At 49.9% G+C, this 26,926-nt stretch overlaps 1 protein-coding gene across 1 annotated transcript in view; it reads right to left on the bottom strand.

Moving 5' to 3' along the window:
- The window catches only part of hk1 (hexokinase 1), a 328,092-nt gene that overhangs the window by 223,974 nt on the left and 77,192 nt on the right, over nt 1-26,926 (bottom strand). The window contains exon 3 of the mRNA XM_072478763.1: nt 6,493-6,641. Within this exon, the coding sequence (XP_072334864.1) occupies nt 6,493-6,641 (149 nt within the window). The remainder of the gene's footprint in view (nt 1-6,492; nt 6,642-26,926) is intronic.

Here is a 26,926-nt window from a genome sequence, read left to right as displayed (position 1 = left end):
AACGGCCACAGGGGATCCCTGTACTGACTGCTTCCTCCCAGCCCCTCTCACCGTCACCCATCTATCTTTATTCTTTGGAGTAACTACATCCCTGAAGCTTCTATCTATGACCAACTCTGTCTCCCGAATGATCCGAAGTTCATCCAACTCCAGCTCCAGTTCCCTAACGCGGTTTCTGAGGAGCTGGAGATGGGTGCACTTCCCACAGATGAAATCAGCAGGGACACTGACGGCGTCCCTCACCTCAAACATTCTGCAGGAGGAACATTGCACTACCTTCCCTGTCATCCCCTCTAGATAAAAAAAAAAGAAAGAGCTTACCTGTTATTCACTCCCCTTCTCAGCAAGCACTCACTCAGCAACCTCTGCGCCCCGCACGATAACACCAGAGGGAAAATAAATAAAAGCTACTTACCAGTCACCAGCCAATCCCTTACCTGCACACGTCACGGTTCAACTTTCCACTTCTACTGCCCTCGAGCCTTCCTCTTGATCATTACAGCGGTTGGGTTTTTTTTGGTTAGAGGAGGGGGTAGGGAGGGAAACACTGAAGAAGTGTTTCGGGTTTAAGTGTCACTTGACAAGAGCTCCTCCACAAACCACCTCCAAGAAGATGTCTTGGCCATCATTCCCTCAAGGCCTTGATTCCAGGAGTCTGGGCACAGAAGCATGTCCTCTATTTAAGGAATATCTCCAGGAAGCACATAAATCTCATCTCTCCAGTTGGGAAGGCTGTTGCCCAGGAGGTCAGTATTGCTGGCAACTGCGCCAGAAGAGCATGCAATACAGGAAGCAGATGAATGTCTTATCCGCTCCGCCAGAGTAAGTCCTCTTTCAGCTGTCTCCAATATCAAACTCTCTTCATGGATCTCGCCTATGCATTAGCGGGAAGCATGTATTCCCACACCAACACTTTCACATCACCACCATCCCATCTGTCATGCTGCTCACACTCTGGGCAGGATTCTCTCCGCCCGGGACCGGACCGGAGAATCCCCACGACCGGCGCGAATCGTGTCACTCCACCCCGACGTGATTCTCCACACAGCGGACAATCGGCACCATTGCCGCTAACGTGGTTGGCGCACCGCCGGTCGGGGACCGCTCTACACGGCCGGCCTGCCATTTCTCGGCCCGGGATAGGCTGAGTGGCCGTCGTAAAAACGCCGAGTCCTGCCGCCGCCGTCCACACCTGCTCTCAGCCGGCGGGAACTCGGCGTGGAAGGATCGGGGGATGGCCTGTGAGTGGGGGGACGGGGGGCCCAACCCTGAGGGGGGGGGTCTCCGATGTGGCCTGGCCCACGATCGGGGCCCACCAATCGGCAGGCCGGCCTCTCTGGCTGGCATTCTTTGTTCCGTGCCGGCCCCTGTTGTCCTGCGTCATGTCGCGTCGGGGCCGGCGCGTTGAAGGACGCCACTGTGCATGCGCGCGTTGGCGCCGGTGCCACTGCGCATGAGCAGATCCCGCCATGCTCCTTTGACGCCGGGATCAGCAGCTGAAGCGGCGTAAACCGCTCCAGTGTCGTGCTGGCCCCCGATAAGAACCAGAATTGCTGATCCTGAGGCCGTGTTGACGTCGTCGAGAAACGCGTCAGCGTTTCCGACGGAGTCAACACTTAGCCTGAGGATTACAGAATCCTGCCCTCCATCTTCTGGTCATAATGGGGAGGGCTCGCTCTTTGCATAGCCTGATTGTGTAGCAAACTGTAATAATGCGGGAAACCCTATCCGGTACTTATTGCAGAAAGCCACCTGAGCCATCTTCAGATGTCCTATAGTCTGCTCTATGAAGAGCATGTGGAGCTGTGAGCAGCATCATACCTTTCCTTGGTACTAGTTTGAAGGCAACGCTTCAGAGTCATCAGCCACTATTTTAAGTGGGTAGCCCTCATCACCCAGCAACCATTCCTGCAGATGTTCTGGATCCAATCATTGTTGTGGTGGACATTCCCACCTAGCCTTGCCCTCTCACTCTCCCATCCATGCCGGCCCTTCCACAAGCCTCCTTATTCATTGCCCTCTTGACTTCGTCAGCTGCCCTCCACCCTCATCACCTGGCACCTCACCCCCAGTCGAACATCGATCCACTGGAGTGGAGGGTCCATCAGTCCCACAGCAGAGTGTTGTCCATAAACACCAATTTGGCATGGAGCTGGAGGGCACGAATCTGCCTGTTCTCACAACTACAGGAGCGGAACTGCACCATGTCAGGTAGGCTATGTATTTTGCATTCAATTTGAAGTGTCAAGCAAATTGAGGGCCAGCTTGTGTACGACACTCTTTTCAAATGGGTTTGAGGCCTGTAGCCACCTAAAATGGCTGATTCCCTATTAATTTGGCCAAAACCCGATTTAAAATGGCTAACCGTAAAGGCTGATGGGAAAAGCAGCCAACAGGACACAAACGGACAGCTGCAGACAGAATAGCATATTCGGCTCTGGGGAAGTCGGCCCAGATCGATACTCAAGACTATTAGCAGCACATCAACCCAGACATCTGAGTGGGCATCTGAGGGGCAGCACGGTGGTTAGCACAATTGCTTCACAGCTCCAGGGTCCCAGGTTCGATTCCGGCTTGGGTCACTGTCTGTGCGGAGTTTGCACGTTCTCCCCGTGTGTGCGTGGGTTTCCTCCGGGTTCTCCGGTTTCCTCCCACAGTCCAAAGATGTGCGGGTTAGGTGGATTGGCCATGCTAAATTGCCCATAGTGTCCAAAATTGCCCGTAAGGTGAGGTTACTGGGTTATGGGGATTAGGTGGGGTTACTGGGTTATGGGGATAGGGTGGAGGTTTGGACCTTCGGTAGGGTGCTCTTTCCAAGAGCGGGTGCAGACTCGATGGGCCGAATGGCCTCCTTCTGCACTGTAAATTCTATTTCATTTCTGCAGTTTAATCGGCTATCCCCGGGAACAATTGCAACATAGTAGCAATTGAATGCCGGGCCAGACCTGTCGGCGCCTGCAGTGGCCGAAACAAAGGCAGGTGAACGACCACCCCCCGATCGAGGAATCGCCCCATTATTGGAACATATCGAACCCAGTGATTGGGAACAAGTCCAATCACTTGGGACTCAGGGTCAAGAGCCGCCCCGAGAGGCGGGAAGCCATAGGGCCCTATAAAGTGAGGGGCCAAGTTCAGATCTCTCTCTCTCTCCCTTCTTCTCCTGCTCGCGACCTTTGCAAGAACATCGACCAGAAACAGTAAGTCTGACTCCAGCGATCGCTATCCGATAAAGACTCCTAGCCATCGACCCGTATCAGCCTTTTGAATCCCACGGGCCAGATCCGATTCGATAACCCATTCGTTTCCCTGACCTGGTGGGCCCTTCCTAAAGTTAAGTATTGGCTAGTAGTGGTAGGTTTCGATATAGATAGTAGGATTATTGTGTAAGCATTAATTGTTGTATATAATAAATGACCGTTGATTTCAATCTTACTAAGCGGTGTGCTGACTTAATAATCATAACTCGAGCTTGAACCACGTGGCGGTATCAGAAAGATACCTGGCAACTCGTGAGCAAAGGTGACATAATCAGAGGTAATAAAACTAAGGCTAAAAAGAGCAACAGGCCGATGTGATTTCCCACTGGCAATATTGAAGGATCTGCTGGGATTTCAGCGAGCAGCTGTTTTAATGAGCAGTGGGAGAACCGACCCGCCATTGGGAGAATTTCAAACTGGTTTTACGCTGGCGGGTTTCTGACTTTTCGGCTTCTGCTGTATTATCCACACCCATACAGTAAACTGAAGCAGTCCATATCCAAATGCAGCAAGACCTGGACAATATCCAGGCTTGAACTGACAAATGGCAAGTAACATTCACGCCACACAAGTGCCAGGCAATGGTTATCTCCACCAAGAGAGAATCTAACCATCACCCCATGACATTCAATGGCATTACCATCACTGAATTCCCCACTATCAACATCCTGGAGGTGACCATTGACCAGAAACTGCACTGGATTAGCCAAATAAATACTACCAGAGCAGGGCAGAAGTTATGAATCATGTGATGAGTAACTCACCTCCTGACTCCCCAAAGCCTGTCCAGCACCAACAATGCACAAGTCAAAGTGTGATGGCATATTCTCCACTTGCCTGGATGAGTGCAGCTCCAAAAACACAAGGTGCTCATGCCATCCAGGAAAATGCAGCCACTTGATTGACGCCCTATCCACAAACATTCAAAGTCTCCACCATCGACGTACAGTGGAAGCCGAGTGTACCATCTAAAAGATGCACCGCAGGAACTCACCAAGGCTCCTTGGACAGCACCTCCCAAACCCACGACCACTACCATCTAGAAGGACAAGGACAGCAGATCCATGAGAACATCACCACCTGGAGGTTCCCCTCCAAGTCACTTACCATCCTGACTTGGAAAAAAAAAAAAAAAAAAAAAAAAAAAAAAAAAAAAAAAAAAAAAAAAAAAAAAAAAAAAAAAAATCGCTGTTCCTTCACTGTCGCTGGGTCAAAATCCTTAAGATCCCTCCCTAACAACACTGTAGGTGTTCGTACATTTCAGGGACTGCAGCGGTTCAAGAAGGCGGCTCACTATCACATTCCCAGGGCAATTAGGGATTGGCAATAAATGCTGGCAAAGTCAGCAAACCCCATAACGCTTGAATGAATTTATAACATGCCTTACATTGCACCGTTATACAGACCTACTTCTAATAAAGGGACTTGGTTGTAATCAATCAGGCTGCGATTTTCCACGAGTCTGTCAGTCTAGCGGCAGACTGAAAGATCTCCCTGCCTGCCTGAGGCATGACCCATGATCTAAAGCTGTGTGCTGCTGGTGACACCCTGGGCGGGATTCTCCCCAACTCGGCGGGGCTGGGGGTCCCGGCGGGATGGAGTGGCATGAACCACTCCGGCGTCGGGCCGCCCCAAAGGTGCGGATTTCTCTGCACCTTTAGGGGCCAAGCCCTCACCTTGAGGGGCTAGCCCCGCGTCGGAGTGGTTGGCGCGCCGCCAGCCGGCGGGAAAGGCCTTTGGCGCCACGCCAGGCGGGGCCGAAAGGACTGCGCCCGGCGGCGGAAGTCCGCGCATGCGCGGGAGCGTCAGCGGTGGGGGGGGGGGGGGTGTCTCTTCCGCGTCGGCCATGGTGAAGACTGTGGCCGAGGCGGAGGGAAAAAAGTGCCCCCACTGCACAGACCCACCCGCGGATCGGTGGGCCCCGATCGCGGCCCAGGCCAACGTGGGGGCACCCCCCGGGGCCAGATCGCCCCACGCCCCCCCCCAGGACCCCGGAGCCCACCCGCGCCGCCTAGTCCCGCCGGGAAGAGAGGTGGTTTGATCCTCGCCAACTGGACAGGCATTCCAGCAGCGGGACTTCGGCCCATCGCGGACCGGAGAATCGCCGGGGGGAGCTCGCCGGCCGGTGTGGCGCGATTCACGCCCCTGCCGGATATCCAGTGCCGGAGAATTCGGCAACCGGCGGGGACAGGATTTACGGCAGCCCCCGGCGATTCTCCGACCAAGCGGGGGGTCGGAGAATTCCGTCCCCTATGTCACCACTCACTGAACTGACAGGGGCATCCAATCAAAAGACCTCACCAGAAAGGTATTGGTGAATTTGATATCATTGGCACAAAGGTTTTGTTTACAGGGTTTTCGCTGTCAGCTTTCTTGCTGTCAAATGTTACTGCTGCTGTCGATGTTTACAGGACAGGAAATATTCACTTTATTGTGACAGTACTGCCTCTTTACTAGAACCATCCACAATTAATCCCAATCTCTCCTGATACCCTATATCAGGGAGATAGATATAAGACAGATGTCAGAGGTAGGTTCTTTACTCAGAGAGTAGTAAGGGCGTGGAATGCCCTGCCTGCAACGGTAGTGGACTCGCCAACATTAAGGGCATTTAAATGGTCATTGGATAAACATATGGACGATAAGGGAATAGTGTAGATGGGCTTTAGAGTGGTTTCACAGGTCGGCGCAACATCGAGGGCCGAAGGCCCTGTACTGCGCTGTAATGTTCTATGTTCTATCCTTCTTTGATTCAAACATTTATCCACTTTTCCTTTAAATAGGTGCAATGCTTTTTGCCTCAACTACTCAAAACATTCAAAGCTTGAAGAAACCTCCACATACAGAATTCCTTTATTCTCTACCTCTCAGCAGAATTTTAAACTGATGACCCTCCCAACCTTATCAAGTGACTCCTTATCTATGCCATCATAATTTTAAAAATCTCTATTGCCTTCCCTTGGCTGTCTTTGCCATTAACACATTTTACATATCGCCACATCACTGGCACGCATGAAATGTGTTTTTTTTAACCATTATCGGAATTGTGCAAGAGTTAATAGCTATGCATTTAATTAGACAAGGGAGGGTCAGAACTCTTTCAAAGATGGGTGAATTCCTTCCATTTGTCTGTGAAATTCTATGGTTGAAGACAATTTATTCTGTGATCTGATTCTCCCTTCAAGTAACTTTTAAAACAATTTAAATTCATAAAAGTGAATGAAATAACCCATACCCGTGCACCACTGCCGTGCACGATATCCTCTGGTGTAGGATAGATCTGGGTTTCCATCTCCACCTTCTGCTGTCGTTCATGAGACACTTTTACACGCAGAATTCGAAAATTGGAGCCTCCCAAATCCAGAGCAAGAAAGTCGCCTTTCTCTGTGGAAAATATCAGAAGCAAGAGCTCTTTAGTTAGAGTAGCTATCTGCTGAACATTTTAAGATACATCGGTTATGAGTAATTGAAGGAGGAATATATTCAGTTTTGCAGTTTGGTTAAAACAAAGGACACAATACCATAATAGAGCATGAGTCACTAAAGGTTAGTATGCAGGTACAGCACGTGATCAAGTAGGCTAATGGAATTCTATCTTTGTTACAAGAGGAGTTGAACAAAAAGGTTATGCAGGGTATCAGTGAGACCACATCAATACTGTTTGTAGTATTAGACTCCTTATTTAAGGATGTAAATGCGTTGGAGGCTTTGCTCCCCCTGATCCATCAGGCGCGTGACTCACAAAGTCCTCTTTTTGTCCCTTAGAATCATAGAATGTACAGTGCAGAAGGAGGCCATTCGGCCCATCGAGTCCGCACTGGCATCCTAATCAAGCCCATGCCTCAACCCTACCTCCCTAACCCAGTGGCCCCACCCAATGTTTTGGATACTAAGAGGCAATTTAGCATGGCCAAGGGGGAGGAAACCCACGGAGACATGGGGAGGACGTGCAGACTCCGGGAATCGAACACGGGTCCCTGGTGCTGTGAAGCCGTAGTGTTAACCAATGCGCTACTGTGTCGCCCACAGGAGAAGATAGCCCATAATAAGCTTGAAAGGACCAAGACGGGGGGGGGACACCAGAGATCCGATTCCTCACCCGTTATGAGGAACGGGTCCTGGAAATGGTAGAGTTGTCCAAGAAGAGGGCAGTCACCAATAGTGAGGTTGGCTTGCGCGTGAGGATCCACTGCCCTGTCACCCAGATGACCTGTCTCAATTGAGTTGCTCATGTCAGAAAAAATTATCCTTCCCTCTCACTGACTACATGTCCATTCTCTCTCAGCATCTCCATCTGGTGGGGCGGAGCCTTCTGAGGTCCCCCCACCCCCCCCCCCCCCCCCGCCCCCCGTCACCGAAGAGACAACCTCAGAGGAGAGCTCCGAGGAGACCACTATGGCCACGTCACAGCTATCACCTCAATGGGCAACAATAGTGTGCAGGGTACTGGTGCACAATCTGATGAGCAGTATGTTAATGCACATCAAGTGGAGGTAGGAACATGCAAGTGAGTCAGATTCGGAGTCTGCTGCATCCCAGGACTCAGCTGAGGGCCTCGACATCATGTTGTCATGTGAGAGTACCTTTAAGACATGGATGTTCAAGCAATGTACCTTTAAGAAAAGTGATGTCAGAGAGTGGGTGGCGCTGAGGTCAGGTCAGCCATTTTGCAGTTTGTTTTACAGTTTGAAAAAGAGCTTGTGTGTGTCTGGGTGTTTCCAGAGAGCTGCAGTTTTAAAAAGCAGCTTGTGTGTGTCTGTGTGCTTCCAGAGAGCTGCAGTTTGGAGAAAAAGAGCTGGATGTGTGTCTGTGTTTTACAGTGAGCTGGATTTGCTGTGATACCTGCCATGAAAGACTATCTCTGGATCATTTGGGTGATTTAAACTCATAATAGTAAAGCCTTTAACCAGGGGCGTCATTCGCCGACCCTCCGCCGGGTCGGAGAATCGCTGGGGGCTACGGTGAATCCCGCCCCCGCCGATTGCCGAAGTCTCCGGTACCGGATATTCGGCGGGGGCGGGAATCGGGCCGCGCCGGTTGGCGGCCCCCCTCCGCTGGATTCTCCGGCCCGGATGGGCCGAAGTCCCGCCGATAAATTGCCTGTCCCGCCGGCGTGGATTAAACCACCTTTTGAACGGCAGACAAGGCGGCGTGGGCGGGCTCCGGGGTCCTGGGGGGGGCGGGGGGGCGCGGGGCGATCTGGCCCCGGGGGGTGCCCCCACGGTGGCCTGGCCCGCGATCGGGGCCCACCGCGGGCACTCTTTACCATCCGCCTTCGCCACGGTCTCCACCATGGCGGAGGCGGACGAGACTCCCTCCACTGCGCATGCGTGGGAAACTGTCAGCGGCCGCTGACGCTCCCGCGCATGCGCCGCCCGGGGATGTCATTTCCGCGCCAGCTGGCGGGGCAACAAAGGCCGTTTCCGCCAGCTGGCGGGGCGGAAATTCCTCCGGCGTCGGCCTAGCCCCTCAATGTTGGGGCTCGGCCCCCAAAGATGCGGAGCATTCCGCACCTTTGGGGCGGCGCAATGCCCGTCTGATTGGCGCCGTTTTGGGCGCCAGTCGGCGGACATCGCGCTGTTTCGGGAGAATTTCGCCCCTGATGTGTTTTTGTTTAAAGGTGTTAAGTCTCTAGGAAGTTTGAAGGAACATTTTAAGGAATTATTTACTGTTGCAATATTTTCTGAGTTATCTCTGAAGTAAGGGGTGTTAAGAGATCCAATGTTTATTTAAGATGTTAAGTTGAGTTCATGGAATGAACATTGTTTTGTGTTTAAAAACCCACGTGTCCATAATTGTAATCCCACACCTAGGGAACAAGCCGTGTGCTAGGAAAAGCAACAAATACATTAAAGGGAGAGGTTGGTTGAACTCCATGATACATTTTGGGGTTCTGAAAACGCCTCGCTCATAACAATGTCCCTCACTGGGACATGTCCCAGACGCAGGTGGGCATTGCCAAAGCATGGCTCAGTCACCGAGGAGCATTGCTGAGGGTGTCAACAGCATGGCACACACAACGGGGAGGACCCATGACTGGTAGAGCCAGATGACACAGAGGCCTCTGGAGCTCACTCCAGCTGCCCCTCCAGGGGACCCCCAGGGCCCTGGGGCACCATCAGGGAGGTGGAAGTACTGGATGCCAGTTTGCCACCAAGGTGATAACATAGAACGATACAGCGCAGTACAGGCCCTTCGGCCCACGATGTTGCACAGACATGGGAAGTCAAAAAAACCAAAAACAAAAGCCATCTAACCTACACTATGCCATTATCATCCATATATTCCACTAATTTAGTGGAATTTTTTGAGTGCGGTAGATAACGGGGAGCCAATGGATGTGGTGTATCTGGATTTCCAGAAAGCCTTTGACAAGGTGCCACACAAAAGGTTGTTGCATAAGATAAAGATGCATGGCATTAAGGGGAAAGTAGTAGCATGGATAGAGGATTGGTTAATTAATACAAAGCAAAGAGTGGGGATTAATGGGTGTTTCTCTGGTTGGCTAGTGGTGTCCCTCAGGGATCAGTGTTGGGCCCACAACTGTTCACAATTTACATAGATGATTTGGAGTTGGGGACCAAGGGCAATGTGTCCAAGTTTGCAGACGACACTAAGATAAGTGGTAAAGCAAAAAGTGCAGAGGATACTGGAAGTCTGCAGAGGGATTTGGATAGGCTAAGTGAATGGGCTAGGGTCTGGCAGATGGAATACAATGTTGACAAATGTGAGGTTATCCATTTTGGTAGGAATAACAGCAAAAAGGATTATTATTTAAATGATAAAATATTAAAACATGCTGCTGTGCAGAGAGACCCGGGTGTGCTAGTGCATGAGTCGCAGAAAGTTGGTTTTCAGGTGCAACGGGTGATTAAGAAGGCAAATGGAATTTTGTCCTTCATTGCTAGAGGGATGGAGTTTAAGACTAGGGAGGTTATGCTGCAATTGTATAAGGTGTTAGTGAGGCCACACCTGGAGTAGTGTGTTCAGTTTTGGTCTCCTTACTTGCGAAAGGACGTACTGGCACTGGAGGGTGTGCAGAGGAGATTCACTAGGTTAATCCCAGAGCTGAAGGGGTTGGATTACGAGGAGAGGTTGAGTAGACTGGGACTGTACTCGTTGGAATTTAGAAGGATGAGGGGGGGATCTTATAGATACATATAAGATTATGAAGGGAATAGATAGGATAGATGCGGGCAGGTTGTTTCCACTGGCGAGTGAAAGCAGAACTAGAGGCATAGCCTCAAAATAAGGGGAAGTAGATTTAGGACTGAGTTTAGGAGGAACTTCTTCACCAAAGGGGTGTGAATCTATGGAATTCCTTGCCCAGTGAAGCAGTAGAGGCTCCTTCATTAAATGTTTTTAAGATAAAGATAGATAATTTTTTGAAGAATAAAGGGATTAAGGGTTATGGTGTTCGGGCCGGAAAGTGGAGCTGAGTCCACAAAAGATCAGCCATGATCTCATTGAATGGTGGAGCAGGCTCGAGGGGCCAGATGGCCTACTCCTGCTCCTAGTTCTTATATGCTTATCCAATAAACTTTTAAATGCCCTCAATGTTGGCGAGTTCACTACTGTTGCAGGTAGGGCACTCCACGGCCTCACCACTCTTTGCGTAAAGAACCTACCTCTGACCTATATCTATTACCCCTCAGTTTAAGGCTATGTCCCCTCGTGCTAGCCATTTCCATCCGCGGGATAAGGCTCTCACTGTCCACCCTATCTAACCACCTGATCATTTTGTATGCCTCTATTAAGTCTCCTCTTAACCTTCTTCTCTCCAACGAAAACAACCACAAGTCCATCAGCCTTTCCTCATAAGATTTTCCCTCCATACCAGGCAACATCCTGGTAAATCTCCTCTGCACCCGTTCCAAAGCTTCCACGTCCTTCCTATAATGAGGTGACCAGAACTGTACGCAATACTCCAAATGCAGCCGTACCAGAGTTTTGTACAGCTGCAACATGACCTCATGACTCCAGAACTCAATCCCTCTACCAATAAAGGCCAAAACTCCATAGGCCTTCTTCACAACCCTATCAACCTGGGTGGTAACTTTCAGGGATCTATGTACATGGACACCGAGATCCCTCTGCTCATCCACACTTCCAAGAATTTTACCATTAGCCAAATATTCCGCATTCCTGTTATTCCTTCCAAAGTGAATCACCTCACACTTCTCTACATTAAACTCCATTTGCCACCTCTCAGCCCAGCTCTGCAGCTTATCTATATCCCTCTGTAACCTGCTACATCCTTCCGCACTGTCGACAACACCACCGACTTTAGTGTCGTCTGCAAATTTACTCACCCACCCTTCTGCGCCCTCCTCTAGGTCATTTATAAAAATGACAAACAGCAACGGCCCCAGAACAGATCCTTGTGGTATGCCACTTGTAACTGAACTCCATTCTGAACATTTCCCATCAACCCTCGGTCTTCTTTCAGCTAGCCAATTTCTGATCCACATTTCTCCTGACATTCGTGCATCTCATGGGCAGCGGGCAGAACAGGGTGACACGGTGATGCCAGTGACACTGTTAAGTTGGCCGATGTCCTCCGGTTCCAGGCCCTCCAGAGGACGTTGGGCCAAGGGCATCATATGCTACAAAACCAGCAGGCTGCCTCCACCTCTGATGTGCATCCTGGGGACAAACCTAGACGTAGCAGTAGACCTCAAAAGATCAAAAAGATTGAGGGTCACCAAGTAGTCACTATATGTAACTAGGGAGAATGTTCACAATTTTAAAATGTTACACCTGATACACGAGTAGCTTCTGTCACGTTAATCTTCACAGCAGTCTTGCCTGCAGCTCCACCCCTTGTTGACCTCCACTCTCCCTAGTGGGCACAGTAGTCCAAGATCAAACGCCCCCAAGGCAGACCCTGTTCAGAGGATGTGTGTGTGTGTGTGTGATGTCAACAGAAAGACAGGAGTCAGACTTGGCATACAACGAGGAGCCAGAGCCTACCTCACAGTAAGTTATCATCACTCTCCTGCCTTGTATATTGACAGTGCTGACATAGGTCCATCATCCCGAGTGATGATACACAGCCTCTGGGAGGGTGGAACAGCAGTCAGCAGGGAGTGCGGGGGGGAAAGAGGGAGGTGTTGAGCTGACAGACAAAGCCTAATCCTATGATAATCTGTTGAGGATGAGGGCCTCCCTTGTCCTCTGGGCATGCCGGACCCTTGCTGGAGCGGGCCGAGGGGAGCTTTCCCTGTTTGGAGGATCTGGAGGAGGAGTTCGAATTGCCGGGTGGGAATGGGTTTCGCTATCTGCAGGTAAGGGACTTTGTGCGAAGGCAAGTTTAGATCTTTCCGCTTCTACCACCACAGGGGATACAGGAGAAGGTAGTTTCTAGAACGGGAGTGGGGGAAGGGAAGGTATCGGAAATCTATAATCTTACGTAGTGGGAAGAAACCCAGATTGGTGAGCCAAAGCATAAATGGGAAGATGAGTTGGGAAAGGAGTTATAGGCGGGTCTGTGGGAGGATGCTCTGAGCAGAGTCAACACATCCTCATCATGTGCCAGGCTCAGCCTGATACAATTCAAGGTGGTTCACCGGGCCACCGTGAGCAGGTTTTTTGGGGTAGAGGGCAGGTGTGCGAGGTGTGCAGGAGGGCCTGCAAATCATGTCCACATGTTTTGGGCATGTCCGAAGCTTGGGGGATTCTGGCAGGGATTTGCTGATGTCATGTCCATGGTGCTAAAAATAAGGGTGGCACCGAGTCCAGAGGTGGCGATTTTTGGAGTGTCAGAAGACCCGGGAATCCAGGGGCTGAGAGAGGCTGATGTTTTGGCCTTTGCCTCCTTGGTAGACCAGAGACGGATCTTATTAGCGTGGAGGGACTCAGAGTCCCCAAAATCGTGATTATGGGTTAGCGACATGGCTGGGGTTTCTCAGGCTTGAGGAAATTAAGTTCGCTCTGAGAGCATCGATGTTAAGGTTCGTTCAGAGATGGCAGCCGTTTATCGACTTTCTGGGGAAAACTAAACTGTCGGCAGATTCAATAAGGGAGGAGTTAAGGATTAAGGGGAGTTAGGTTAGTTTAGTTTAGGCGGGAACAGTGAGAAGAGATGGAGGTGGGTGTTACGCACTGAATTATGTTTACATTTGTATTTGTATCTTTTGTTGTTATAAAATCATAAATGCCTCAATAAAATGTTTGTTAAAAAAAAAATCCTTGACTTCCAGCGTGTTTGACCTGCGGTGATGTGCTAGTTATATGTAGCACTCACTACACCAGCAACAAAAGCATCAGCAATCTGCAAAAGCATTTCTTCAACATCTGCAGCAGGTTGCTCATTTGGATCAATTTCGCACATTAGGTCCCGCAGCATCTTTTTGCTTCAAACCGATTGCCTTCCGGACTCATACGTTCCCTGGAGCCCGATGTCCTAGGACCCAGGTATTTTAGAAAAAATTGTCTTTCTTTCCGGCTACAGTAAAATATCCGAATAGCAACAGCAGCCTCCAAGCATTTGCAGCCACAAGCAGCAGCAAGCAACAAACGCAACCTGCGTCTGTGAAGTGCTATCACAACTAACAAGGCCAATTCCTTCTTGGAAATCACCTTCAGTTGTGAAACTGGAGGCTGTTCAGTTAAGCGCAATATCAAGCAAAAAATTGTGAATGACGTATTGCAGCAGAACATTTCACCAATCATGCTCAACTTTGTCAATATATTATCTGAGAATGGACAGTGGCACCAGACCCCTGATGTTGCTACTGCTTTCAGTAAGATCATGAGTGTGCATCGTGGGAAGGTCCTCTGCTCAGTCACTGCTGCTCAACCCCCTGGACAAAGTGAATTGACGGTAAAACTGCTCTTGGTGGTTTTCTAAAAAAAAGAGCAAAGCCTTGAAACTGGAGACCAACACTGAACCTTCAAACCTGGGTGGAAAATGTTGTACACGGATATGTCCACCAAAACCAAGAGTCAAAATTCAGCAGACTAATAAAAGAAGCCATATAACTGCATCACCTGAATCTGAGCAATGCTCTGTTGGATGTTATTATAAATCTGCTCCATTTGTGTACAGTAATCACTGTCTGTGTGACTGAATTTCATTATTGCGCTGAAGATTTAATAGAAGCATCTTTGAAAGAAAAAAGGGACTTAAAGTGACCTTCACGGTGTTAGCACTGCTGCTTCAGAGCGCTAGGGACCTGGGTTCAATTCTAATCTTGGGTAACTGTGTGGAGTCTGCGTGGATTTCCTCCGGGTGCTCCGGTTTCCTCCCACAGTCCAAAGATGTGTAATTTAGTTGGATTGGCCATGATAAATTGACCAAAGATTGGATGGGGTTGTGGGGAAGTGGGCTTAGGTTGGATGCTTTTTCAGGGGGTCAGTGCAGACTCAATGGATTGTAGGGATGAACTATAGGGGTTCTATGATTCAGCTTATAACCAAGGGCTCTATCCTGGAAGTGTTTGGTCGGATAGACTGGCAGCCGCTGCAGTTGTCTCTCTCATGGGTATCCACAATGTTTAAAGATGGCTTGAAGGCCTCACAGATGAAACTTACAAAATGCTCATAAAATAGCTGCATTTCACACTTAATTCCAGTAATTCTTCAAAGAAAGTGATTATATATTTCCAAGCCTGTGGAAAAGGTAATCTGAGACAAAATTAAGTCACTTGGATAAATGTGAATGAATTCAGGAAAGCCAAGATAGATGTGTGAAAGGCAATTCATATTTAACTAACTTGCTTGCGTTTTCTGATGGAGAGGGTTGATGAGGATAATGTGGATGATGTGGTGAACATGGACTGCCAAAATACATTTGATACCATGAGAATGGATGTAACTTGTGTCTGTGGTGTGTGTGTGTGTGAAAGAGAGAGAGAATTTTCCCAAAGTTTGTCAGTGTCAGGTTCAGACTGAAAATAGGCATGTATCGCTCATGTTGCACAGCTGCGTTTTCATTCCAGATTTTCTGGCAATCAGTACGGAGCGTCTAGGGGCATGATTTGTATTGTCACTCTGGCGGGGCAGGCCTGACAGAGTCAATGCTAAAAATAAACTCCCCCGCAGACAAGGAGCACCCCCTGCCAAGCATCGGGCGATCCCCTGACCCAGACATCAGTCCCCCCCCTAAACACTGGACTCATCAACCCCCCCCCCCCCTCACCGGCATCCAGGCACATCCCTGTACCACACATAAGGAGAACCACCCAATGGGAGTCCCAAGAGGGCCCATGCTTGGCAATGCCAGAGTGGCACTACCGAGGACAGTGCCAGGGCACTGCCCAGGAATATTCCTCACCACCCAGGGCTATCCTGACCTGTCTGCCCCGGCGTGCTCATGATGACAGATTTTCATTTTGAAAAGCCAGTAGTGAGCAAGGTGGCACAGTGGTTAGCACTGCTACCTCACAACGCCAGGGACCCGGGTTCGATTCCAACCTTGGGTGACTGTCTGTGTGACGTTTGCACTTTTTTCTCATGTCTGTGTGGGTTTCCTCCGGGTGCTCCGGTTTCCTCCCACAGTCCAAAGATGTGCCGGTTAGGTGGATTGGCCATGCTAAATTGCTCCCTAGTGTTCAAAGGTTAGGTGGGGTCACGAGGATAGAGCGGGGGAGTGGGACTAGGTAGGGTGCTTGTGCAGATTTGGTGGGCCAAATGACCTCCTTCTGCACTCTAGGGATTCTATGATTCACGGCAGTGTGGCACCATGCCAGCTGGTGGGACAGGACATTGAGAGAGGATTAGCGGACTAAAGCCAGCTAATTCTATTCAATTATACAATAAAATTTGCTTAACAAGGTCGTACCCATTCTCGGCATGAACCCGATCATGTCATTGGAGGGCGGCTGGGAAGATTGCATTCGGAAATCTCGCCAGCGCAAATCCTGCTTTTGCCCTCTCCCGAGATTTAGAGGCCATTACACAATTAACCTGGCCACTAAATCATGACCCAATCGCCTGGAAGAAATGAGGCATGAAAAGGAGTGAAGATGGTATGTGCCTGTATTTGTAATGAAACTACAATCAAGTGGTTTTAAAGTAAATAAGTAAAAGACTTTACAGCTTGCAAAGGTTTCATAAGTAAACAAGGGAAGGTTATCAAATTTTATTTGATCCTAAATAGTGGGGCAATAGGAAAAATGGAAAAGCGTTTTGTATTTTGAAAAAGTTAAGTTTAAAGGAGTGCTGCGAACAATGCAATTGAAATGATAGGGGAAGGATATGCAAGGAAAGATGTTGAGCTGGTTTGTGTTGGCTGTGTGGGGAAGGCCTCCTGGAAACAGCTCTGAGCTGGGAGAGGGTACAGTTTTAACCAGACACTCAGCCAAGTCAGAAAAGTCTGGGGTTACGAAAAGGAGTCTTGTTTCTGAAGGTTTCTTGGATTGCCACACAGAGTGGGAGTTTCAGAAGTCCCTTTGGTGCACCTTTATTGAAGTGACAGCAGCTTTCTTTGCCTTGGGTTTTTAAAGTTAAACATCTATAAGGGAGAGTTGCCTGGGAAGTGTTTACTTATGGGTCTGACCAAGTATGGGCCTTTTGAGAAGAATGTTTTGTAAAACTAATTTTAACTGTGTAACTGTTCTTGTGTGCTTAAGTTTTCTTTTCTTCTTGTTAATAAATATTTTACTTTTAATTTGAACATGTTGAAATGTTACTGCAATTAACATCTTCTGTGGTAATAACATCACATAATACAAAGATACATAGAAGATAGGAGGAGGCCTTTTGGCTCTTCGAGCCTGCTCCGCTATTCATCAAGATCATGGCTGCTAATAGGCTAGTCAGCAATGTAAAAGCCAATGAAATAAAACCCACCTCTTCATTCACCTGAGGAAGGAGCTGCTCTCCGAAAGCTAGTGATTCAAAACAAACCTAAAAGTCGGTGGTGTTGTCGATAGTGTGGAAGGATGTAGCAGGTTACAAAGGGATATAGATAAGCTGCAGAGCTGGGCTGAGAGGTGGCAAAGTGTGAGGTGATTCACTTTGGAAGGAATAACAGGAATGCGGAATATTTGGCTAATGGTAAAGTTCTTGGAAGTGTGGATGAGCAGAGGGATCTAGGTGTCCATGTACATAGATCCCTGAAAGTTGCCACCCAGGTTGATAGGGTTGTGAAGAAGGCCTATGGAGTGTCGGCCTTTATTGGTAGAGGGATTGAGTTCCGGAGTCAGGAGGTCATGTTGCAGCTGTACAGAACTCTGGTACGGCCGCATTTGGAGTATTGCGTACAGTTCTGGTCACCGCATTATAGGTAGGACGTGGAGGCTTTGGAGCAGGTGCAGAGGAGATTTACCAGGATGTTGCCTGGTATGGAGGGTAAATCTTATGAGGAAAGGCTGATGGACTTGAGGTTGTTTTCGTTGGAGAGAAGAAGGTTAAGAGGAGACTTAATAGAGGCATACAAAATGATCAGGGGGTTGGATAGGGTGGACAGTGAGAGCCTTCTCCCGCGGATGGAAATGGCTGGCACGAGGGGACATAGCTTTAAACTGAGGGGTAATAGATATAGGACAGAGGTCAGAGGTAGGTTCTTTACGCAAAGAGTAGTGAGGCCGTGGAATGCCCTACCGGCAACAGTAGTGAACTCGCCAACATTGAGGGCATTAAAAAGTTTATTGGATAAACATATGGATGATAATGGCATAGTGTAGGTTAGATGGCTTTTGTTTCGGTGCAACATCGTGGGCCGAAGGGCCTGTACTGCGCTGTATCGTTCTATGTTCTATGTAAACCTGTTGGGACTTTAACCAGGCATGGGATTCTCCGCGAACTGACGGGGTGGGCCACTCAGGCGCCGAGGAGTGACGTGAACCACTCTGGCGTCGGGCCGCCCCGAAGGTGCGGAATCCTCCGCACCTTCAGGGGTTAGGCCAGCGCCGGAGTGATTTGCGCCGTGCCGGCCGGCGCAGAAGGGGCTTGGCGTCACGCATGCGCAGGGGGGGTTCATCTCCGCGCCGGCCATCGCGGACTGTTACAGCAGCTGGCACTGGTATTGAAAATATGGAAAAATATTTCATTTGAAACATGGAAGTCTGGCAATATCTGGTCTGAGAGAAACATGAGAGAATGTAGGGAAAGATCCCTCAAAGGGTTAACAGCAGCTGCCAGGGAAGGATTGTAAAATGCAGATATCCTTGGTCAAGCAGGCTTAGCAAACAAGACAAACAGGATTTTGAATGAAGCAAAAAACAATGGCTCACACCGTCATTGAAAGTAACTATCTTAGTAAGGAGCTGGAAAAGAATGGGTGAGCTTCTACTGCAGGTAGGGCAGTGGATGTTGTCTACATGGACTTCAGTAAGGCCTTTGACAAGGTCCCTCATGGTAGACTAGTACAAAAGGTGAAGTCACACGGGATCAGGGGTGAGCTGGCAAGGTGGATTCAGAACTGGCTAGGCCATAGAAGGCAGAGGGTAGCAATGGAGGGATGCTTTTCTAATTGGAGGGCTGTGACCAGTGGTGTTCCACAGGGATCAGTGCTGGGACCTTTGCTGTTTGTAGTATATATAAATGATTTGGAGGAAAATGTAACTGGTCTGATTAGTAAGTTTGCAGACGACACAAAGGTTGGTGGAATTGCGGATAGCGATGAGGACTGTCTGAGGATACAGCAGGATTTAGGTTGTCTGGAGACTTGGGCGGAGAGATGGCAGATGGAGTTTAATCCGGACAAATGTGAGGTAATGCATTTTGGAAGGGCTAATGCAGGTAGGGAATATACAGTGAATGGTAGAACCCTCAAGAGTATTGAAAGTCAAAGAGATCTAGGAGTACAGGTCCACAGGTCATTGAAAGGGGCAACACAGGTGGAGAAGGTAGTCAAGAAGGCATACGGCATGCTTGCCTTCATTGGACGGGGCATTGAGTATAAGAATTGGCAAGTCATGTTGCAGCTGTATAGAACCTTAGTTAGGCCACACTTGGAGTATAGTGTTCAATTCTGGTCGCCACACTACCAGAAGGATGTGGAGGCTTTAGAGAGGGTGCAGAAGAGATTTACCAGAATGTTGCCTGGTATGGAGGGCATAAGCTATGAGGAGCGATTGAATAAACTCGGTTTGTTCTCTCTGGAACGAAGGAGGTTGAGGGGCGACCTGATAGAGGTCTACAAAATTATGAGGGGCATAGACAGAGTGGATAGTCAGAGGCTTTTCCCCAGGGTAGAGGGGTCAATTACTAGGGGGCATAGGTTTAAGGTGAGAGGGGCAAGGTTTAGAGTAGATGTACGAGGCAAGTTTTTTACGCAGAGGGTAGTGGGTGCCTGGAACTCGCTACCGGAGGAGGTAGTGGAAGCAGGGACGATAGGGACATTTAAGGGGCATCTTGACAAATATATGAATAGGATGGGAATAGAAGGATACGGACCCAGGAAGTGTAGAAGATTGTAGTTTAGTCGGGCAGTATGGTCGGCGCGGGCTTGGAGGGCCGAAGGGCCTGTTCCTGTGCTGTACATTTCTTTGTTCTTTGTTCTTTGTTCAGTTGAATTTGGTGATAATTCTAGGTGTGAAAATTTGCTAATACCAGGTAAATTAAAGAAAACTGGAGACTATCAGTTTAAAAGAAACTTAATTCAAAGCCAAAATCAAAGTCAAAATTGAGCTGAGGACACAATTGGAAAATAAAACTATAGAAATGACAGGAATTAAAAGTAACACCTCTTGAAACCAAAGCATTTTGAACATCACAAAGGAGACAATGTAATCAGATCTATGAGATGAAGTCATGTCAAAATGAGTACTTAGTTGGATTAAAAGGTTTAGATCAAAGGTACTTTTTACAATCAAAGAAAATAAGAGTTACTTTACAATAACATCATAAAAACTTAATTGTTAGAAAGCGAATACAAACCGAGAGACAAGAGCAGGAACTACCAGAACAACAACCAGAACTCAGAGAGAGAGAGAGAGAGAGAGAGAGAGAGAGAGGGGAGAAGCAGAGACAGATTAGAATCAGTTTGGCCATGGGAAATGGACAGGGCATAGCAGCCGAGCTAAAACAGCAAATACATCTAAAGAAGACCAGATTTTAAAGAAGATTGATTGTCAAGTTGGGCCTGAAGGTCCCTTCAACCAACCAGAAGGATCCAGAAGCAAGATCTTTTTACCTACCTGGAAAGACAGTGATTGCATCTTTTAAAAAGAGAAAAAATGTATAATAATAAAATAACTTAAAAGTTTTAACCTGAAACAGTGGTTATTCCAAAGTCTACTTTACTTACTTAGCAATGAAGGACCCAGGATCGATGCTACTAAGTGGTAAGTAGATTAAATCTTCGGTGAAGGTATGGGTTATACCAGTGGATAACTTGAAAATATAGTTTGACCTGAATAGCACCCACTGAAGCTTGCATCGGAGTCGGGGAGTGAGAATCCCTGATCACCATTTAGAATGTCGGCCCTTTTTGGTATAGGGGGACTTCGAAGAATAGTGGTGAGTTTTCAAAAAACACACGGAGGAACAGAGTGCCCCCACAGCACAGGCCTGCCCGTGGATCGATGGGACCCGATCACGGGCCAGGCCACCATGGGGCCCCCCCCCCCCACCCCGAGGCCAGATCCCCCCCCCCCCCCCCCCCCCCCGAGGCCGCCCTCAGAGCCAGGTCCCGCCGGTATGTACCTGTCGCAATATACGCCAGCGGGGCGGGATTCACGCAGCTCCCCCGGCGATTCTCCGACCCGGCAGGGGGGGCGGAGAATCCTGCCCCTGGTGTTGTAAGACTTCTTACAATGAAATAAAGGGAAAGGAGCAGCATGAATATGAAATTGAATAAGTGACAGGAAGCAGAGAGTAGTGATGAATGGTTATTTGGGGACTGGAGGGGGGGTTTATGGTGTGTCTGCCCAGGTGTCAGTATTAGTCCCCTGCTTTTCCTGATATATTAATGCCCCAGGTTTTGATGTACAGGGTGCAATTTCAAAATTTGCAGATGTCATGAAACCTGGAAATACTGTGAGCTGAGGACGAGGATAGTGATCGATTTCAAAATGAAATGGTGGAATGGGCAGACAAGGGGCAAATTAAATGATTTGTAAAAGAAGCAATGTTGACATGAGGAAAACTTTTTTGTATGCAGGTAAATGTGGTTAGGATCTGGAATGCAGTGCCTGAGGAGGCACACTGTTGTTTAGACGTTCCTGGCACCATTCTAGAAGTGAGTGTTTCCGAGTGCAATTTTCAATGATTCAGCCATATTTTGGTATCCTTACTAAATGACACCTGGGAGTGGACATGTGTAGAAACTTTGAACCATGGATTGAAAGCAGGAAAAGGCAAAAAAAGGTGAAGTAAAAATGGTGATGGCCCCTTCACAATTCATCATGAAGTGCTGTGGCACTTCAAATTCCAGATCCAGGTGCGGGATTCTCCGTAATCGGCGCGCTGTCCGCCGACCGGCGCCAAAACGGCGCGAATCAGTCCGGCATCGCGCCACCCCAAAGGTGCGGAATCCTCCGCATCATAAGCGGCTGAGCCCTAACCTTGAGAGGCTAGGCCCGCCCGGACTAATTGCCGCCCCGCCAGCTGGTGGGAAAGGCCTTTGGTGCCCCGCCAGCTGGCGCGGAAATGACTTTGCTGGGCGGCGCATGCCCGGGAGCGTCAGCGGCCGCTCACGGCATCCCACGCATGCGCAGTGGAGGGGGTCTCTTCCACCTCCGCCATGGTGGAGACCATGGCGAAGGCGGAACGAAAAGAGTGCCCCCACGGCACGGGCCCGATCGCGGGCCAGGCCACTGTGGGGGCACCCCCCGTGGCCAGATCGCCCCGGGCCCCCCCCCCCAGGACCCCGGAGCCCGCCCGTGCCGCCTTGCCCCGCCGGTAAGAGAGGTGGTTTAATCCACGCCAGCGGGACAGGCATTCCAGCAGCGGGACTTCGGCCCATCCGGGCCGGAGAATCGCCGGGGGGGGGGGGGGGGGGGGGGGGGGGGCCCGCCAACCAGCGCGGCGCGATTCCCGCCACCGCCGAATATCCGGTGCCGGAGAATTCGGCATCCGGCGGGGGCGGGATTCACGCCAGTCCCCGGCGATTCTCCGACCCGGCGGGGGGTCGGAGAATCCCGCCCCAGATTCCTGCCTCCATGATAAAAATCCAGCCCAAGGCAAACGGCCTGGGTCGACTCACTATAATAATAACCTTCATTGTCACAAGTAGGCTTACATTAACATTGCAATGAAGTTACTGTGAAAAGGCCCTAGTCGCCACATTACGGCACCTGTTTGGGTACTGCAATGTTACTTAAATAAGTATCTTTAGAGAATCATTAGAAAGAAGAATGATGCTCAAGGTTGGAAATCAAGAGTAATGAGGAGGACGCTCACCTCACTGCGCTTGTGTCAGCTCTTTGAAAGAGCTGCCCAATTCATTCCCCCTCTTTGCTCTTTCTCAGTGCCATGCAAATGTTTCCTTTTCAAGTATTTATCCATTTCCTATTTGAAAGTTAGTATTGAATCATCTACCAGGTCCAGATCTTAACAACTTGCTGCACGAAAAAAATTCTCATCTCACCTCAAATTCCTTTGAATGCTGATCAATTGTTTTGGAAAAAGGAGGGGGTAAATAAGGAAGTACAGTAAGTATTTTTTCATGTTACTTCTAATTCTTTTACCAGTCTACAGAGGAATATAACAAGATAAATGGCACAGAAACAGGCCATTCAGCCTAATCAGTCCACACCCGTGCCCTCTGTTCACTGACCTCCTGACACTGAAAGGAGCTTTTTCCTTACTTGCTACAACAACGTTAACTTATTTATGTAATGCCTTTAACACAATAAACCATCAGAAGGAACTTCACAGGAGCATCATCAAATAAAGTATGACACTGAGGCAGTGAAGGAGATATTAGGTCAGATGCCCAACAGATTGATCAAAGAGCAGGTGAGAAGTGTATTAAAGATGAAGAGCGAGGTAGATGGGTAGAAAGGTGTAGGGAGGGTATTCCAGAATTTAGGGTCGAGGCAGGTGAAGGCACCAATAGCTGAGCAATTAACATCAGGGATGCTCATGAGACCAGAATGAAAAGAGCACAGATATCTTGGAGTCCAGAAGAGGTTACAGAGATAGGGAGGGATAAAACCAGGGGGGCGACGGGGGGATTAGAAAGTAAGGGTGAGAATTTTAAATCACAGTTTTGGCTGACCAGGAACCAATGTAGGTCAGCGAACACCCGGTGATAGTTCAATACTTGTAACTCATAAGTCTTCATAGTTTTGAACATTGCTATTAAATCTCCCAATAGTCTTTTCTACTCTAAGGAGGATAATCGCAGCTTCTGGAGAGACAGCCGGGAGACGCAGTGGTTGCTGATTAAGTGTTTTATTTTTACCTGTATTTAAGTTGGGCAGTTGCTAAACCCGAGACACTACACTTGTAGTATCCCCCACTCATCCACCTCCTCTAACCTAAGCGGGTGAGTGAATATCAGGTAAGCTCTTTCTTTCTTTTTCTTGTTTTTACCGCAAGTTATCTCGGGGGGAATGGCAGGGAAGGCAGTGCAATGTTCCTCCTGCAGAATGTTTGAGGTGAGGGACGCAGTCAGTGTGTGGTAATACCAGGTATTGCGGTACCCGAGAGAGGAATGACCATTGGCTAGACCGCGGGGTCTACCATTGGGCAATGTACATAGCCCCGCCCTGAGAGGCGGGGTATAAGAACCAATGCCGTCCCAGCAGCCTTCACGTCTGTAACATCGCTGCTGGGTACAGTTCTATCTGATTAAAGCTGAATCGATATGATTCCACGTGGTCTCAAGAGTATTGATTGTGCATCACGGTGTCCCTGCTGATTTCACCTGTGGGAAGTGCACCCACCTCCAGCTCCTCAGAAACCGGGTTAGGGAATTGGAGCTCGAGCTGGATGAACTTTGGATCATTCGGGAGGCAGAGGTGGTCATAGATAGTAGCTCCAGGGATGTAGTTACTCCGAAGAATCAAGATAGATGGTTGACGGTGAGAGGGGCTGGGAGGAAGCAGTCAGTGCAGGGATCCTCTGTGGTTGTTTCCCTTACTAACAAGTATACTGCTTTGGATACTGGTGGTGTGGTGTGGGGGGGGGGTGGCAGGGGAGATTTACCAGGGGTAAGCCACGGTGAGCGGAACTCCAGCACGGAGTCCGTCCCTGTGGCTCAGAAGGGAAGGGGGGGGGAGCAGGAGAGCAATAGTTATTGGGGACTCGATAGTTAGAGGGACAGATAGATGGTTCTGTGGCAACGAAAGAGACTCACGGATGGTATGTTGCCTCCCGGGTGCCAGGGTCTGTGACGTCTCGGACCGTGTTTTCAGAATCCTTAAGGGGGGAGGGGGAACAGTCACAAGTCGTGGTACACATCGGTTACGACATAGGTAAGAGTAGGGACGGGGATTTAAAACAGGAATTTAGGGAGCTAGTGTGGAAGCTGAGAGCCAGGACAAACCATGTTGTCATCTCTGGTTTGTTGCCAGTGCCACATGCTAGCGAGGTGAGGAACAGGGAGAGAGTGCAGATAAACACGTGGCTGCAGGGATGGTGTAGGAGGGAGGGTTTCAGTTACGTGGATAATTGGAGCACATTCTGGGGAAGGTGGGATCTGTACAAACAGGACGGTTTGCACCTGAGCCAGAGGGGCACCAATACCTGGGAGGGAAATTTGCTATGGCTCTTCAGGGAGGGTTTAAACTAATTTGTCAGGGGGATGGGAAAACGAGCTGTGGTCCAGAAGCCAGTGTTGAGAGTAGTGAGGTACTGAGGAGAGTATCAAGGTTGCAGGAGTGTACCGGCAGACAGAAAGGTGGGTTGAAGTATGTCTACTTTAATGCATGGAGCATCCGGAATAAGGTAGGTGAACTTGGAGCGTGGATTGGTACTTGGGACTACGATGTTGTGGCCATTACGGAGACATGGGGTGGGATTCTCCGATAATCAGCGCAATGGCCAGAACCCGGTGCCAAAAACGGCGCGAATCACTCCGGCGTTGGGCCCCCCGAAACAGCGCAAATTCTCTGGCCGGAATGGGCTAGCAGCGGCATGACGCCATTCACGACGGCGTCACCCATCACGGACGGCATCCCCCTCCGGAGACCCGCCAAGATGGCCGCCCCCGCGCAGTGCCGAGGTTCCAGGAGCGCGACATCGAGGCATTCCTGAACGCAGTGGAGCAAAGAAGGGAGGCCCTGTACCCCGGACACGGCCGCAGGGTTGCTCCACGCCTCAGCCGGCGCCTGTCCGCCGTGGCTGTAACACCAAGGACAGGTGCCCAGTGCCAAAAGAAGGTCAATGACCTTGTCAGGACTGCCAGGGTTAGTAATCCAGCACCCCCCCCACCACCTCTGATGTGCGGCACAGCCCTAGGTGCAACTGACATGGCTGCACCCACCCATGCAGCCTGCAGTGGCAGGATGGGTTGCACACCTCTGCCAATATACACATAACTGCTGGCCTGCATGTATATCTCTGCCTAACACTGTTGCCCTTTATCCTTGCCACCCACCCGCCCCCCACAGGAGAAGCGCGCGCACAACAACCGGGAGCGTAAGAGGACCGGAGGGGGTCCAGCTGATGTGAGACCACTAACCGTTAATGAGAGGGCCCTGGAACTCGCAGGCAGACCCGAGGACCGGGAGGTTGCGGATGCAGAGGTCGGGGGCGCAACACCAAGTGAGAACCCCCACGGCCTGCCCCCCTTTTCCCCGTCCCCCGTATCTCCCGATCCCCGCCTGCGTATCTAACCATGCATGCTGCATTATGTATTGCAGGACCAAACGTCGAGGCACGCGTTCCCGCGGACGCTGACCGGCTCCAGGACGATCCAGAGCGCCACGGGACAGGGAGGGACACGGCCCCTCCGGCATACAATGCCCCCAGGATGTCCCAGGGTGGCCACGGACAGGGACAGACCCGGAGCACCAGGGAGACAACGCCACCGTCTGGTGCGAGTGCAGTGACACAGGCGGGCAACACCCAGCAAAGAGGGGGGGCAGCTGCAGGCCCCCGTCGCAGCCGAGCCAGGACACCCCTACCCAGGACGCCCCTACCCAGAGCACAGACACACAGGACACTGACACACAGGACACTGACACACAGGACACTGACACACAGGACACTGACACACAGGACACTGACACACAGGACACTGACACACTGGACACTGACACACTGGACACTGACACACTGGACACTGACACACTGGACACTGACACACTGGACACTGACACACTGGACACTGACACACTGGACACTGACACACTGGACACTGACACACTGGACACTGACACACTGGACACTGACACACTGGACACTGACACACTGGACACTGACACACTGGACACTGACACACTGGACACTGACACACTGGACACTGACACACTGGACACTGACACACTGGACACTGACACACTGGACACTGACACACTGGACACTGACACACTGGACACTGACACACTGGACACTGACACACTGGACACTGACACACTGGACACTGACACACTGGACACTGACACACTGGACACTGACACACTGGACACTGACACACTGGACACTGACACACTGGACACTGACACACTGGACACTGACACACTGGACACTGACACACTGGACACTGACACACTGGACACTGACACACTGGACACTGACACACTGGACACTGACACACTGGACACTGACACACTGGACACTGACACACTGGACACTGACACACTGGACACTGACACACTGGACACTGA

This window comes from Scyliorhinus torazame, chromosome 16, assembly GCF_047496885.1.
Source record: "Scyliorhinus torazame isolate Kashiwa2021f chromosome 16, sScyTor2.1, whole genome shotgun sequence".
NCBI classification, from domain to species: Eukaryota; Metazoa; Chordata; class Chondrichthyes; order Carcharhiniformes; family Scyliorhinidae; genus Scyliorhinus; species Scyliorhinus torazame.
This window is presented reverse-complemented; position numbering and strand designations above follow the sequence as displayed.